At 41.6% G+C, this 16,879-nt stretch overlaps 1 protein-coding gene across 10 annotated transcripts in view; it reads left to right on the top strand.

Moving 5' to 3' along the window:
- The window catches only part of RC3H1 (ring finger and CCCH-type domains 1), a 99,260-nt gene extending 82,660 nt beyond the window's left edge, over window positions 1-16,600 (top strand). For 5 of the 10 annotated variants that reach the window (XM_073356422.1, XM_073356418.1, XM_073356428.1 and 2 more), the window contains 9 exons: window positions 1,546-1,931; window positions 3,316-3,480; window positions 5,384-5,560; window positions 8,639-8,852; window positions 10,303-10,393; window positions 10,524-10,659; window positions 12,741-12,905; window positions 13,553-13,668; window positions 15,619-16,600. In XM_073356422.1, the coding sequence (XP_073212523.1) occupies window positions 1,546-1,931; window positions 3,316-3,480; window positions 5,384-5,560; window positions 8,639-8,852; window positions 10,303-10,393; window positions 10,524-10,659; window positions 12,741-12,905; window positions 13,553-13,668; window positions 15,619-15,769 (1,601 nt within the window). In that variant the 3' untranslated portion in view covers window positions 15,770-16,600. The remainder of the gene's footprint in view (window positions 1-1,545; window positions 1,932-3,315; window positions 3,481-5,383; window positions 5,561-8,638; window positions 8,853-10,302; window positions 10,394-10,523; window positions 10,660-12,740; window positions 12,906-13,552; window positions 13,669-15,618) is intronic. The other 5 variants (XM_073356421.1, XM_073356424.1, XM_073356425.1 and 2 more) reach the window with 5 other exon arrangements.
- Window positions 16,601-16,879: the final 279 nt, after the last annotated feature.

Below are 16,879 nucleotides of genomic sequence, written 5' to 3'. Positions count from 1 at the left end.
GGATTTTGTGCCCTTAAATGAGAACTCACTCTTCTGGTTTTTGTTAAGTTTACGCTCATCCAGCATCATAAAGTCTCTTTTGCCACATTAAAAAAGTGGATGAGATGAAGTGAAGATCACAAGGCATTGTGGAAAATGGGAACAGTACCTACCCAGTTAGGGTGTTTATAAAACTTCATTCATGTTAAAATATTTTGAGGTACTCAGATGAAAGGTTCATGGCTTCTGCAGAAATATTTGCACCAGAGTGATGAATGTGGACAAGGAGTGGAAGCCATAGGAATAGTTTTGAAAAGAGAACAGAAGGGCAGTTCTGGGGGAGGAAGAGACTGATGGAGATGGTAAGGATAAGAGAAGGAAGTACTTCTTTGAAGAGCGGATTCTCATGATTGAACATGAGTCAGGCTGAGGAGAAGTAGAAATAAGGAAGGGAAAATTAGTGTGAGGGGGAAAGAGATGGAAGGAGTGCAATATGGTTTTAAAAAGGAAAGAGAAGGAAGAATAAAAGCAAGATACCCAAACCAACAAATTAAAATGTATAATATTTTACTTCATGTGCAAGTGGGAAACCTGAGCAATCCACAAAATTTGATCATGACCCCTTTGTTTATATATGGGACACTGCTCTGTAAAGTCCAGGGTTTTTTCCCCCCATGCCAGTTTCAGTGCTAAGAGGCTTCACCCTCCATTTTAGCCCCAGATATTCCAGCCCTTCCAGCATTGTCAGTTAACAGAAAAAGGGGGAATTAACCCACACAATTATCCCATGATTGTGGAAAGGCTCTCTCCTGCTGGGATGCTCTTGTTGAGTAATGGACCCTCAACTGAGTTCAAAGACACATACAGCAGGATAATCCCCACAAAAGGGCAGTCTGCCTCGGGCCTGCCCTCCCTTCCTTCCTTCAGGGCGAGGCTACTGAGCAGCAGCTGTCTGAGGAGCTCCTGCCTTCAGTCAGCCCTTTCTCCAGCGGCTGGGGACCGGAGGTCTGTTCTCCCCGATCAGCCACCAACTGTGCTGCATTTCCCCATTTTTAAGCTCTTCCTGCTAGGGCTTCTTGAAAAATGTTGCTCAGGCTACTTGTGCCCAGAACAGTGCTAGTCACTGACTGGCAAGATCACTCATGTGAACTTGGAGGGACACCTGATAAGTTTCTTCTGAAAAGTTGTGGGAATTATAGTCTTTGGGCCCAGTTGTGGTCTAGGCTCAAGAGAGCAGGGTGCACCTTCTCACCTGTGCTGGACTCAATCTCCAGCTGCTGTGGCTTGTCTCCAGCCATACTGGCTGGTTTGGTTAATTTAAACTTCGCTCTCTGGACTCTAGATCAACCTTTACATTCTCAAATGTCTTGTGGCTGATTTAGAATAGATTTTCATATAGGAAAAAGTCCTTATTTATAGCACTAAGATGACAGATGTGATCAAGAAATGACTTGCGGATGCCAATTTTCAACACTGTTGTAGACTGGAATTTCTAAGAATAAATTGTGGTGAACAATTGATATGTCTAATCATGTACTGACTTTTTGTATTGTTACATAAATTCAGGTGTGTACTATCCTACTCAGTCCTCACAGTGCATGTCTCGTTTTGTCCGACCTCCATCATCTGCTCCTGAACCTGGTGGTCCTTACCTAGACCATTACCCACCCTACGTTCAGGATCGTATGGTGAATTCGCAGTATGGCACACAGCCGCAGCAGTATCCTCCCATGGGACAGCCTATGTACCAACACTATGAGAGCCGTCGTGTGTACCCCTCTGCCCAGCCATACCAGCGGGAAGAGATTGTCCGAGGAAGCCCCGTGCCCATTGATGTTCCACATGGAGCTGCACCTCCCTACGTACCTGAATCCAGAGACAGATACCAGCAAGTGGAGGGTTATTATCCAGTGGGTCCACATCTCAGTCAGATCAGATCTTCATACCACAGAGTACGGTTTTCTATATACTTCTTTAGTTTGGTCAGAGAAAGAACGTCAAGGGACCGTTAACTTTGGGGAACTGGGCACTTTCTGAAGGAGGGGGGTGAAGTACTTTTTTAGGAGAATTAAATGCCAAACTCAAGGTTTAGTTAGTGGCTCAGGAGTCTGCTATTCCCTCCACACACTTTGTGCCAAATTTTAAAATTTGGCACGATGGCAACTGATGAAAACTGAGCATTGGTGGTGGTCACTCCTGAAAGAATGTAGTGCCATATAAATCATTTCAAGTAGAGAAATGTCATATATTCATATGAAACCCTCGATGACCCTGACTTTTATGGCAAAATAAAATTTGAAAATAGTGTCTTAAATCTTTTCATTTCCAGTGTAGTGGCATGATTGTGACATGACTGGAAACTGACATCCTCTCTTTATACACAGTGCAGATACAGCATGGGCACATGGTAATGTGAGAGATTCCATGCACTGACCACTCTTGACCTGGAGAGACTACCTCCGGAATGGGCCAGGAATTCCACTTTCATGACCATTCTATATTTAGCCCTTTGACTGGGATTGCCAACTGGAGTATCCATGTGTTATGGTTTTGTGTGGACATCAGTCCAGTGGAAACTAGAAAGAGACAGAACTTGCTGCCCATAAGCCACTTGATGAAAATAGTCACTCATGACATAGCTAGATTCAAATGAGTGATGTGGAGATTGAGGGCTCTGTATCCCATTATCTGGTCCATGAATGAACTTAAACTTTTCAATTTACCAAGTGTGTAGCTTCATCAAGTCAGATATCTGATAAATCTGTTCAAGTGGTATAATTCTGTTATAAAATATATAATATCCCCAGATATCCTAAGTAACTGAGGTAAGATTATAACCTGCAGAGTTGTACAGCTACTGTACCCCAGGATGAATGACAGCTTTGGATTTCTCCACCTTGGAGTGCACAGTAACTTGAAAGCTAACTGCTGCACACCACCCACAAAGGAGTGGTTTGCAAGACAAGTATTTGGTCCTTTTGTGGGTTGAGGATCAAAAGAGCTAGGACCCGCTTCACTAATGGGGATCTAATCAGTTTTGGCAGCTTGTGTATGTTCCTTATTTCTAGGAAAGCTTGCACTATCACCCATGTGAACTTTTTCTGTGAATAAGATGCTGCAGTCTCCAGGACAACTTTAATGAGCACTAAATTGAGGCAAAAGTTTAGAGAAGGATCTTGCAAATAGAATTGTTGAGTTTTTTCCTTCTTACAATGTGAACTGTGTTCTGGTGTTGGATTTTTTTTTTCCCCACCGCATTTTTCCTCTTGTAGGGTGATGTTGCTCTACTTTGTGTTACATAAGTTACTCAACAAGTTGTTTATATTAAAACTTTAGGAGCCTTATAACCGACTTCCACCTCCATCTCAAACCCATCCCAGCCTGGATGAGCTTCATCGACGAAGGAAGGAAATCATGGCCCAGTTAGAAGAGAGGAAGGTGATCTCCCCACCTCCCTTTGCACCGTCACCAACTTTGACTCACCCCTTCCACCCAGAGGAGGTAAGCATATTTTTAACCAAGCTTTTGGGTTGCTGATATGGTCCTAAATTAGTTTAGGGGTGTGACAGGGTGCCACCTGGAACTTGGGTACCAGTGAGCCCACCTGACTCACCAGCGTAGGCTCTCTTTACACTGTACTGCTGCGACAGGCCCTCAAGCCCCCTCTAGTACACATACAGGTAGGGTCACACGCAGCTGCAGCTACACACATGCTGAGATCAGCTCAGCTAAGGCTCCTCCTAGTTCCCAAGGCACACGCCGCCGCCTCTTCGGAGTGTAAACCCAAAATTATACCATCTTGCGCGGCAGAGGGACCTATACAGCGTAAGCTCATTAAATTTGCTCCCTCAATGTTGAGGAAGATATGCAACAGCTTTCTGCTCGCACTTACGATTTCCACGTACTGGTTTTAGACAAAACAAAAACAAGTTTATTAACTAAAAAAAGATAGATTTTAAGTGTTTTATAAGGCATAGCAAACAGATCAAAGCAGATTGTGTTTTTGTTTATTTGCTAGGTAATCTAAGCTTAATATATTAAAGAGATTGGATATGAGCAACAAATTGTCACCCTAATTGTTATTTTAGGCAGTTTGCAGAGATTCTTGAGGGCAAGCTGCACTTGCTTGCAGTTTTAAACCCCAGGTATTCCTTTCACAGGCTAGAAGTTCCTCTAGCCTGCGTTCAGCCCTTCTCCCCTTGTCCAGTCTTTGTTCCTCAGGTGTTTCCAGCAATCTTTTTGGGCAGAGAGGCAGTGAAGAAACATGATGATGCCTTAAATATCTTTTGCATATGGCGGGAACCCTTTGTCTCCCCTTTTGGTTCCCACGCCTGGTCAGTGGAAAAACACTGGAATTCCAAGATAGAGTCCAGTACCAGGTGACCTGGTCTCATGCCCCTGTAGGGACACAGCAGCTGTGACTTGAAGGCTGTGTGTAGCATCCTCAGGAAGGCTCCCGGTGGGAGATTAGCCTTTTCTAAAACCTGTTGTTCTCCCTAAGGGCCCTTCCCAGCCAGACATCTAGACTGAGTGCATTCTGCCTACTGGGCGTTCCCCAGGTGTACACACATTTGTAATAGATGCATAGACAATATTCCTAACTTCAGATACCAATATGGTACATGCATACAAGTAGGATAATGATATTCAGTAAATCATAACCTTTTCAGTGATCTCATATGACCCATCTTGCATAAAATACATCAGATATGCCATAATCACATCTTAATAATATTACTATGAAGAATATGGGGCGTAATGCCACAAGGGGTATGTAGTGTTAAGAAGTGAGTTTCTTTCACTGATCCTGACCTTCTGAAAGGCTGAGATGAGCCTATAGGATAAGAAAGGGTAGACTAATAATTTAGCACAGTACTGAACAATAATAAATCTCCTAGGATCTTATATTAAACGTTTTAGGGAGAATTTTGTGCTCCAGTTATGGAGGTCCATATGGTGACATCTGAGGAAGACTGTTCTTGGTTCTCCATTAGACCTCTGATCTATCCTATCAATGGTCCTTAGTTACCTATTTATGCAGCCATGAGAGCAACCTTTCTGCTTTAATGTGTGGCGGCACTATTAGATTGTTTTGAATGTCTCTGTTAATGACCGGAATACCATTGCTAGACTTGGCTTTATTTACACCTGATATGGATAGAATTAAGTAATAAGGCAAGTCTTCAACCAGACCAAGGTCAAAATGTCACACCTTGCTGTGCACTGAACATTTAATACTGGGAGCCCAGCCATGTGTTTTGAATTTCACAAATAATATGAAATATAAGTTTGCAACTTCGTATATATAGTACATCCGGTTGAAGTCCTGCCAGTATCTTGCTTGAAGTGAACTGTCACAGGAGTTAACAATGTCTGTGATACGCCTCCTGCCTTTTACTTACAGAACCAGCTTTTTGTTTTTGTACAGTACTTGGATGAAGACTTGAAGGTAGCTGGGAAATACAAAGGAAATGATTATAGCCAGTACTCTCCTTGGTCGTGTGACACCATTGGCTCCTACATTGGAACCAAAGATGCAAAACCCAAAGATGTTGTGGCAGCAGGGAGTGTAGAGATGGCGGTAAGTTGGGATGCAAGAATGCAAAAAAAGTTAAATTGCGAGGGACCTCCTTTATATATTAGTTAGACTGACTGCAACATGTGCCTTTTTTTCAGACCAAATGTATCTGACAGTCAAGGATATAGTTTTACAGTTGCAACAAAATGCTCTGTTTTCAAAATGAGAAATCCAAAAGCCACAATATCATTTCTATTTATCTGTTTGTTCTCTCAGTTCTGGGTATAAATATAAACTAATAGCTCCTACCCGACTTGAAGCCACTTAGTGAGAGAGATACTATGATGTTATGTCATCAGTTTCTCAACACTAATTTGGAGTCCAAAAATATTTGTAATGAGTCCTAATTAGTTGGAGCAGCTCACCTTTTGTTTCCTTCACTGAGATGGAAGAAGACCTGGGATTTTAAAAACATTTTGGGTGCTTTCATGGTCATGGTTCAAGTTAACATTGTTTAGTTAGTTTTTTGTTTTTGTGGGGCTGACTCAGTGACCATCTTTTTTGGGATCCATGACCAAGAGAACTCACCAAATATTTCTCAGAAGTGCTGCAAATGTAACATGATACTGCAGTCTGGTATTGTCCTGAGTGCCTTTCAGCATTTTTCTGATTCCTCTCTTACACACACAATCCAAAGCTATTATTGCCTGGAATTGCTCTGCTTTAAAGAATATGGGAGTTCTTAATTTAATTAAAAGCACAGTAGTGGTGCAGTGGAACAGGGATTAACTGGCCCAAACAGGCATGCCTTAGTGGTGCTGTATTTCTGCAGGACAGATTTTGCCAGGAAGATGCCTACTGGGGTATCACATTTATTGGGAGCCAGTGATTGCAAGGGAAGAATAAGGCATGGATCTTGCATTAACACCACATTTCCACATGACCCCTAGTTAGAAAAACATTCAAAAAGTGCTGAAATTTGTCCTTAGTAAACTTGAAGCAGTCACACACAACCTTAACATTTTTGCTTTTTTGAAAAATGTATGTGTAACTCATCTCTATTGTGACTGTAAATGAAGCAGAAGCCAGTTCTCTTTTTTGAGAGGGTGTCAGGGAGGAGGAATGTTCTTTATGAAGAATTCCCCTGTTTCCTCCCCTTCGTTGTATTCACCACCTAATTTCTTCACTGTTCTACGTCATGGTGACCTGTCTTAGGACAAAGACAACTGGATGAGACTACTTTTCAGAACTCCTCATTCTGTGATATGCTGCTACCAGTGTGAACGAGTTCTCATCTGTCATCTGGCTACCGCCTGTCTGACTGACAGGATTTTCTGCCCAGCTCCTCCTGCTCTTCCTCTGCATGCAGGCAAGTTTCCCCAGTTCTTCTGCCTTACTGGAAGCAGCTGCACCTGGTGCTTCACAGCTGAGTTGCCCTCCATCTTCTGACCTCAGTGGAGCTATGTGGATCAGGGGAAGGCAAAATTGGTTTACTCCCAGAAAAAGAAGGGCAAGAAGCATCTTTGGGCAGCTGGTCCATTTTGTTTGTCCTGCATTCTCACTCCTGCACATTCTCACCATGCAGAATTGCCACAGCTAGGTCTGGGAAGTGGCAGGAGGTATTCTAAATGAAGCAGTTGCTTTCTACTTCAACAGCCCTGTGGACTTGGGAGCTGTCCTGCAGTTCCTCCTAAGTTTCTCACCTGCTTCCCTCCACCACCCAGAAAGACCAGGTCACAGATGGGGGCTGACAAGATATCCTCCACCTTCAGTGTGTCATCCAGTTTCATTGGTGGGAGGAGGGGAATTACTTTTCATCACCACAAAGGAAATTCCTCCACCTGAGCCATATACTGAATAAATAAATAGGGCCTTTGCTGCCTCACTGCTTTCACCCTTCCACTGAAAAAGCTTGGCACGAAACTCACCATTGGGTTCAGGTGACCTCCTGAGCCCCCTTTTCTGTTGTCCATTGAAAAGACTTCTTTCCTAGGGGCAGGAAAAGCCTCATCTTCTCTTCTCTCATAGTCTCTCAGAGAGTGAGCTAGAATCAGATCTGAACCATCTTGCTGTACTGGATCCTTTCTCCTTCCTGGAAAACCATAGTAGGGTCATGCCAGAGGAGTGGGGTTACTTGGTCACTCACGTAATGAAATCCTTTATCTCTTCAGAACAGAAATCCCCTAATGAGGAGGGGCTCACATTTCCCCCCCAAGGGCAGCCTTGACTTCCAGGACTTGTAGCTACTCCACCCAAAGGTGAACTTACGATTTCTGATTCCGAGTCCTGAGACCTGCCTGAGGATACAGTGTGTCGTGTTTTGGCACCTGGATAGAAAGGTGAAAAGGGCTGTTTTAGAGTGGGTGCTACTCAAATTACAACTCGAGTCTGTGCCTCATAAACCTCAAGGGAAGCCATCCAGTGGCTCCCAAAGATACCAGGGGACAAAGCAGTTGGCTCCAAACATCCCTCCTTGATAGGCAGGACATCTCTAAGTAACTTCTTGTTAATTCTCTGAATGGCATGATTAAAGATTCTGTGCATTTAGGGGAGAGCATCCTGGCTACTCCCTCCTTGGATTGGTTCTGAAGGCAGCTTACCTTTGTTTCCTTGCCACCACTTCAATGGAATTTGGAGAGGCCATTAATTGATGGGGGCTTCAGCTGCCAAGTTCCAGAAGGGCTGACTTTGAGATTTGGAAGGAGGGCCACTCGCTCCAGTAGGCTGTGCCTTCTCTCCTCCTCACTCTTGTCCCCCACGATTCTCCCTTTTTGTCATAGTAGTCATCCTCCATCTTAGTTTCTTTGTAGATCTTCCTTATCTAGGTGTGGTCGTTGCTTGTCAGAGCATTGATTCATGGAGGTGGCAGACACACAGGTTCAGTCAATTCAGGTGATAGTACAACTCCAACTGTGGAAGTTCTGAACTGGAAAAACAGGAAGCCTGTCTGGATGCTGAGAGGAAGAGGAAGGAACCAGGTGCAAAAATCCCATAATGGATAAGCCACCTGACAGACACCCTGAGCAAGACTTGTCCATACTAATGTTGGCACATTCTGGAAGACAAGCAGCAAGGAAAGAGACACTTCATATATTCTGTTACTGCTGTGATCAACTTTATTTTTCTTTACCTCTTGTCCAGAACATAGACAGTAAAGGCATACGTGACCAGCGGTTGGACCTACAGAGAAGGGCAGCAGAAGCTGGGGATGATGACCTCATCCCATTTGGAGACCGGCCAACTGTATCAAGGTTTGGGGCCATCTCACGTACTTCCAAAACGATGTACCAGAGTTCTGGCCCCATGCAGGCCATGGCGGTACAGGGAGCTTCCACCAAATCTATCAACATTTCAGGTATAACTGGTACACATGGTTATTTTTCTTTTAGCATAGTTTTGTTTTTAGTGTGGTAGTATAGTGCAGGTAAAAAATGTCTTAGGAAATGTTTTGTCAGAATCTTAAATGGTACCTGATGCCACCAGGTTCTGATTAATAAATTATAGATATTAAAGATGGAAAAGACCTGTTGTCTTCCTGTCAGTGCAGGGTTGTTCTGTAAAGTTCATGTTTTAGTGTTTTACCTGGTATTAAGTCCCATGCAACGGGGCTCCCACCACTTCTGTTGAGAGAGACTGCCAAAGCCAAATAGATCTCACTGTCAGGAAACTCTTTCCTGGTATTCTTCCTTAAATATACCCTTTCTCAGTTTCATCTCATGTACACCAGTAAATTTTTCTTCCTCTTTGATGTTTACACCCTTCAGATATTTATAGATTAGCTTTTTGTGTGGTGTGTGTTGGGAAGTGGATAATAAACTCCCCTTTCCCCTTTAGGGCTTGCCTACACTTAAGTTATTTTGGATTAAAGTAGGATGTGAATTTAAAATGTAATAGCTATTCTGAAGTAGTTCCTCTTGTGGACAATTTCAGATTTTATTTTGAGACTTCCTTTCCTAAGAAGTTGGAAGTGTAACACAACTGAAAGTACTGCACTTACATTCAGGTTATAATTATCATTGCAAGCTTAAAGAAAGCTTTATTTTGTGTAATGCTCAGCAAAGCCAGTGACATAGAACCATGTTCCATTTCTTATTGTATCCGCACCATTGATTTGATAAAATTTTCACTCTAGGAAATTCTTTATTTTAGATATAGTAAACAAAACAACTGGAGAATTGGCCTAATTACAGTTTTACAATTCCCTAAATCTATCTTCCTGGATTGTGAAGAAATTAATTGTTGAAAACTAAAAACCTTGTTTATAGCAGATTTGCATATCATATTTCTAGAGTTGCAGATCTTTAAATACCTTAGAGTTCTCTAAGAGCTCATTTTTCAAACTGGGGTTGATTACTGGATTTGTCAATGAATCAGCTGATGTCTTCAGGGGCTAATATAATACGGGTAATAAATAGTAAATTAATACTGAGTGAGATTTACCCTCTTTGGGGACTTGAAAGTCCAGAATCTTTCACAGAATATTGAGTGGAAGATGGAAATGCTAGTTGGCCTTGTGTTTCCGTGAGGAAGCTGCCTCCACCTGTTTTTCCTTCAAGGGTTACTGTACTTACAGGGAGCTGGGGGATGATGATTTTTTTACCATCTGAAAGTATGAGAGAGTTCAGGCATAGCATTCCTATGGAAAAAGCATTTTGGTGGTTAAACTAATCTTCCTTCCCAGCTATTATGGATATTCTCTTCAACCTATATACCAGTCTATTGGATTATATATGGAATAGTTCTGTAACTCAAAGCATTGTAACCTAGCATGTGTTATCTGGGTAACTCCTTTTGTTCTTTTGCAGATTACAGTCCATATGGAACTCATGGCGGCTGGGGAGCTTCTCCATATTCACCCCACCAAAACATACCTTCTCAGGGACGCTTCAGTGACAGGTGGAAATGTCTCTGTTTCTCATGCACATGCTCACTCTTCTTGTTTGTACTTTTTCTGTTTATAGTAGTTTCTTCTTTACCAAACTTAGTAAAGCTATTTTCTTTCCAACCCCTTTCTTGCCCCTCAAAGGGAGAGATTGTCCATGTCAGATGTGGCCAGTCATGGGAAACCCTTACCTTCAGCTGACAGGGAGCAGCAACTCAGGCTGGAACTGCAGCAACTAAACCATCAGATCAGCCAGCAGACACAGTTACGAGGACTGGAGGTTGGTACCTGTGCCTTGGAAGGGGCATGAGAGAGCCAGGAGAGAGATGGAGTTGGCAGATTTGCTTATTATAAGCCAGAGATTCTTCTATCATATTGAACGTAGTACAAAACTTTCAATCCATGATACCTGACATCAGGACTTGCCGGCGCTTCAGACAAAAGAAAAACCCTTGACTATTTAGCAGCAGGAACTGAGGACTTGCTCGCTCTTAATTTATTGATTTGATTTGATTTATAGCCTAAAGAGAGCATACCGTGTGTGTGTGTGTTCATGTCTGCTTGCTTTTTCTCTCTCGTGGTCTTTTCTGGGCCCACTAATCTGTAAGTAAATAAAGCTCTTGGCTTTTCAGATTTTGAGTTAATCAGACTCTACCTGTAGAAAGTTAAACCATTTTGTGTGGTGTTTGGCTTTGTGCTATAGCCCTTTTCTTCTTAAACAGCACAAGCCACAAAACTGAACAAAATAGATGTTAAAGTTTTTTAACTTTAAAAATAAAAGCTCAACTTTGAAGTCTACTTAAAATAAGTGTAATTTCTGCACAGAGGAATGGTATGGAAAGTTTATATTTATAAAAGGAACAATGAGCAGTATGTATAGCTTTACTTCATTTTATGGGACCTTGTGGTAGGAGGGAGTTGTAAAACAAAATTAAGCAATTCTTGCTGTCGGAAAGCTTAGTTACTTAGTTATTGACCTTTTCTGGAAGGAAAAGCCTTATCTTCCTACAGAAAGCAATAGAGAACTACTCTAAGGCACCACCCCTCTAGTCAGATTGAGGTTTCTCTCTGCAAGAATCATTGTTCGGTAAGAAGTCTTTGTTCTAGTAAGAGCTTGGTTCCTAAAGCAGGAGTTCTCATTGTGCATTTATTAGGTGTTCATGGCACTCACAATGTCTGAGTGGCAATGACAATTTCAAGAAGCACGCACTTCCCAGTTACTTGAAAAGTGACTTGTTTCCGTTCTTGGGCTCTTATTCAGGAACAAGAGGGAAATTGTATTTAAATTGTGCATGCTTGCTTTTGCTGATACTTTAATGGAGGAGTATTGGGAAGTTTCAAAACCTTTACCTGGCCGCCTTCCCCCACATACCACTATGACTGATCTTGATTGTCTTGCATCCTAAATGGTTAGATGTTGAACATTAACTATAAGTTTAAAACCTTGAGAGTAAAGCTGCTGTTCAGGTCACAGGAGCTTTAGCTGTCATGTTTGTTTCTAGACACAACTAGCTATTTATAATCCAGGAGGCATTTCCCAGTTAAGTACTAGAGGGGTAGGTCAAAGCTTTGGGTATAAACCAACCTTGGCCATATACATTTCACTGTAATGGATAAGTATCTATGCTAACTGTAGACCAGTAATCTGTGATTACTATAAGGAAGGATGGCCTTGCAATTAAAGTACAGAACTGGGACTCAGTCTTGTGCTCTGCTTTTTGGGTTTCCCATTTAATCCCTGTCTGACCTTGAACAAGTCACTTGATCTTTCTGAGCTTCATCTTTCTTCCACACTTCCTCACATGGGTTGGGGAAGAACCATTCATTGCCTGTACTTACATAGCACCTCCCATCCCAGGATCTTCAAACAATTTTATAAAAGTAGCAATATTGTAACTACATTTAGTTATATTGTAGGGATTTGGTGGTCTCTATTGTAGCAAACCCCTTTGCTTCTTATTCCAAGGACATGGGTTTGCTTAGCCTTCAGGAATTTTTGTTAAGCAAAAAGAACATTTATGCATGGGAATGTATTGTGGCTTCATTTGCAAATGAAAAATAAAAATCAGGGCACAACAACCCTTACTAGGATTAATGATTTGTCACAATATTAAAATAAGTGCACGTTAAATACTGACATCTTTTTTAAAAAATGCAAAAAAAGACGTTTAACTGGATGTAAGTGAGACAACTTGAAATATTGTTGGAAGTGCTTTCAAAGTCATGACATTATAACCCATGTAAGGGAGGGAAGGCTTTGGGTTTTGCAACTAGGCAACACTCCTGAGTTACAGCCTGGTCCAAAGCTGCGCATGGTTGTTGTGTGCTCAGTTGTGTATGTGCTTGGCTTTATGCATTTAGGCTGTTAATAACAGGCTGCTGTTACAGAGGGAGGCGACCACCCTGGCAGGCCAGCCACAGCCACCACCTCATAAATGGCCTGCAATGATCTCAAGTGAACAGCTGAGTATGGAACTGCACCAGGTGGAGAGGGAAATCGGGAAGAGAACCCGTGAGCTGAGCATGGTGAGTGCTGTGGGTGTGGGATGTGGCAAGATGGAATGTAGAGCTGCTTGGTTGGCTGCAGCACTTTAACACTTGCCAGTAAGCCCTCTGCTGGGTGACTGCTACCAGTGTTAGTCATTTCCCTGTCACCATTTTATTAGTTAAAACCTCTAGGTTAGTAGTATTGCGTGTCCAGGATTTGAATTCTAATGTGTTTAAAGGCATTCAACTTCATTTTTGTAGCCTTTTGAAAACAAAAGTAGGACTGATTTTTTTTATAATTGGGCAGCTAACTGCAAACTCTTAATATCAAATTGCTGTCCAAGTCTTTCTTTGGTTATAAATGTAGCCTTTCAGCTGACTACAACACATACTGTGTTGTAACATGCATAAGAATTTTGCAGTTCCATCCAGGAGACGGCCAGTGTTCAGTACTTAGCCTGTGGTGTTCAAGTCCTTGGTCTTTGCTTCGCAGTGTACAAATCATTCCTAGCTTTTGGGAAATTCTGTATCCTGCAAGGATGGACAGATCCTTCTGAATCTGTGGTTTCTTAGCTTTTGTGCGGTGCTTTGTGCAAGATTTACAGGCATTCTCTTCTTTTCCCATGGAATGAAGCCACAGAATTTGTACAGTGTGAAACAATATTTTCTGTCCTCCTCTTTTAAAGGAGACCCAGTCTTCACTGGACATGAAAAGCAACCTTGGCACCAATAAACAGACAGAAAATGGGCAAGTTGAACCACAAAACAAGGTTCCAGCTGAGGACCTCACACTGACGTTCAGGTAACAGGAGTTTCCTTTGGTCCTTAGAGGATAAGTTAGTCAGGGCTGTCTCTTTGGAAGACAAAGAGCATCTGATACCTGTTGCTTTTGTATCATTTTTATATTGAGTATACATTAGTGAAGAATGGAACTACTCAATTTATAGTTTTACCATGAATTTGGGGTGATTTCAGGCAAGTGGAGGAGTTAAATGAAGGGGGGGGGTGTGAATTGTTAACTCGTCCCACATAAAACAAATTATTCTGGTTTTAGTAGCAGAAATATTTCCAACGCATTAGCTGTGAAATGGGGATGTTTATGAAGATACTGAAAATCAGGGCAAAATTCTGCTTTTGCACCTGCACGAAGCTTCCAATGGTGATTGATCTCTGTGAGTCTTGAACTGGGACTGCATCTACACTATATACAAAAAGCATTACAATATGCTGTTGGCTGGAATGTTAGAAGTCCCCACATCAGCCATCTCAGGAGTTTTTACAAGCAACCGTTACAACAGTAGTAAGGGCATTACTTCCGATGTACTTGAACTAGGAAAGACTACAGTGGCTTCTCTCCACTATGAACAGAAGGGCACGAGCTTTGCAGTTGTCAGTTAGACTAGTCTGTATAATTGCCGTTAGGTAATTTAAATATTGATATTAGCTCGGTGGTTGGACATCAGTGAAGATTTTTAGTTAGCTGGTGTTTAACTTGACCACCAAGCTGTTACAGATTCCTGAATTTTTTTGCATATCAGGTAAGCAGAGGGACAGCGCTGAACCTGTGATGTGATGGTGCTATATTCACACTTAATTTTGTCTTTCCAGTGTAATTTAGAAGTTATTCTAATCTCTACACCTAACTGCAAAAAATAATAAATCCCTAAAACTATTTCCCCATGTTTATTCCCCTCTTCCACCCCCCACTGTTCCTCAGACATCCTTAAAAAGAAAAGGAGTTCTTGTGGCACCTTAGAGACTAACCAATTTATTTGAGCATGAGCTTTCGTGAGCTACAGCTTACGTCATCAGATGCGAATACAGACTAACACGGCTGCATCCGATGACGTGAGCTGTAGCTCACGAAAGCTTATGCTCAAATAAATTGGTTAGTCTCTAAGATGCCACAAGTACTCCTTTTCTTTTTGCGAATACAGACTAACATGGCTGCTTCTCTGAAACCTAAAATATTAATATTTTTTGCATCCTAACACTGACTCAAATGTCAAGACAGCAGGGTCCTAAATTGCTGATAATAGCATGACTTTGTTGGAGTCTAATGGAGGGAACATAGAGATTATTTAGCTGTCCAGAGAAATTAGAGACCTTCAGAGTAGTTGAGGTCCCATAAATTAAATTCAATGATTAATTTAAAAGTAGCCAAACCTCTTGTAATTTAGCCAGTTAAAATATAAAATGAAGATTTCTTCACAATTTTTTTTTTAGTAGAGTCCTCACTTAACCCTTTGTCAGACCTGCACAATCTGCCCTCTTCTACGTCATGAAACGGAAGCCACTAGAGGGAAGTATTAGTACAATGGCCATTTCCATCTGCGCTATGGAAATAATGAAACAGCGACAAGTATCTTGAAAAACTGTTCTGGAAGTTATTTTGGGCGGGGGGCTACATTAAATACTCTGTTTATGCAATGTATAATTTGAGTGGTAGTTAATTTTATATGTATTTCATAAAATGGATACTATCGAGTGCTGTTATAGAAACTGTACAGTTTTTCCTTTATAGTGTTGTTTGTTTTCCACTATCCTTAATGTATATTTTTTTTCTGATCTGGTGAGTATTCATGGAAAGTAAATAGATTCGTTGTACAAGGCAAGCTTGTGCCTATCTCATGAAATAGTCACAGATAGTCATTATGACACCGCAGCAATGATAGTCAGGGCCTTGTTGTACAGTTTGGTTTTTTTAATCAGTTTATCCTCCTTTTCTCCTTCCGCATCCTTCCTTCCACAGTGATGTTCCAAATGGATCAGTCTTGTCGCAAGAGAACATCAGCCTCCTATCAAACAAGACCACATCTCTGAGCCTGTCAGAGGATCCAGAAGGGGGAGGAGACCACCAGGACTCCCAGAGAACAGGAGTTGCACCCACCTCTTCTCCATGAAGTGAGGAAAGCATCCCCCAAGAGTTTCTATTGAGGAGGAGGAGTTGGTAGCTTCCATCACACTTCCCTCTAAAGGTGGTCAGAGAAACGCAGGAGCAGCAGCAGCAGGAGGTCCGGAGGCAATGTGCACGAACACCACTACTAGAAACAAACCCTGCACATAGTTCACATTAATGCGTTTTTTAATTAAAAAAAAATTAGCAGTATCTGCAAGCGATTCAGATTAAATTTGTTTTTGTTCTGTGAATGAACTTTATTTTAATAACTTCGGACGCCTTGGATCCCAGGGCTTTAAAAAAAAGATATTATATATATATACTCTGTTTGATTAATTGTATGATCTTAATGAAGTAGGTTTTTTCTTTTACTTTGGTATTATTACATACCCAGTGTATAATTCCTTACCACCTCTGCTCCCTTTCACCTCCGAACAATGTTGGCTGCCTCCTTATATGAATTTAAAGGTGAATGAGGGACATAGGATGGAGGGAGGTGATGAATTGCAGTGTCAGAAAACATGCAGCAAACATGAGTAGGTTTTTTTAAAATTAATTTCTTGTAACTAGGTGTTCTCCAACGCTTACAATACCTTTCTACTTATAACCATTGGCTTTTAGCCACAGTTGATGCAATCGTCTCAACTCAGTGAAAGCATTCCATAATATCCATCCCACTGCAGCATGTATCCCCAAGGCTATTATTTAAGCAGTAGCAAAAGGAATCCAGTGTATGCACATTACATTTATTTAACTAGGAACTGATCATGACATTGTATTTTGTGGTTGGGATTAGAGTTCAGTAAAGGACAGAGGGCCTCAACTAGTTGAGACCTGTATGTTTCAGAGAGAGATTGAAGAAATTAGTTGTCCAGCTCCTGAGCCTGAGCTGCTTGGCCAACAAGCAGTTGTCACTGAGCAACATGACAGAGGTACCAAAAAGTTTCCATCCCTTGCAATAGGAAGATAAAAAGAGCGAGAACAGATTTTAAGGAAGCAAAATAACTGAAAACTAGCTTGCAAAGACCTTTTTAAATCAGCCACTATTTAGAAGGATGGAAGTTTCCTTTGTTAGGGCACGGGAAGATAGTCTTTTATAAATGGTCTTTTTTTG

This window comes from Lepidochelys kempii, chromosome 8 (assembly GCF_965140265.1).
Source record: "Lepidochelys kempii isolate rLepKem1 chromosome 8, rLepKem1.hap2, whole genome shotgun sequence".
Classification (NCBI taxonomy): Eukaryota; Metazoa; Chordata; order Testudines; family Cheloniidae; genus Lepidochelys; species Lepidochelys kempii.
Note: the sequence above shows the minus strand (reverse complement) of the source record. Positions and strands in the feature narration are given on the sequence as shown.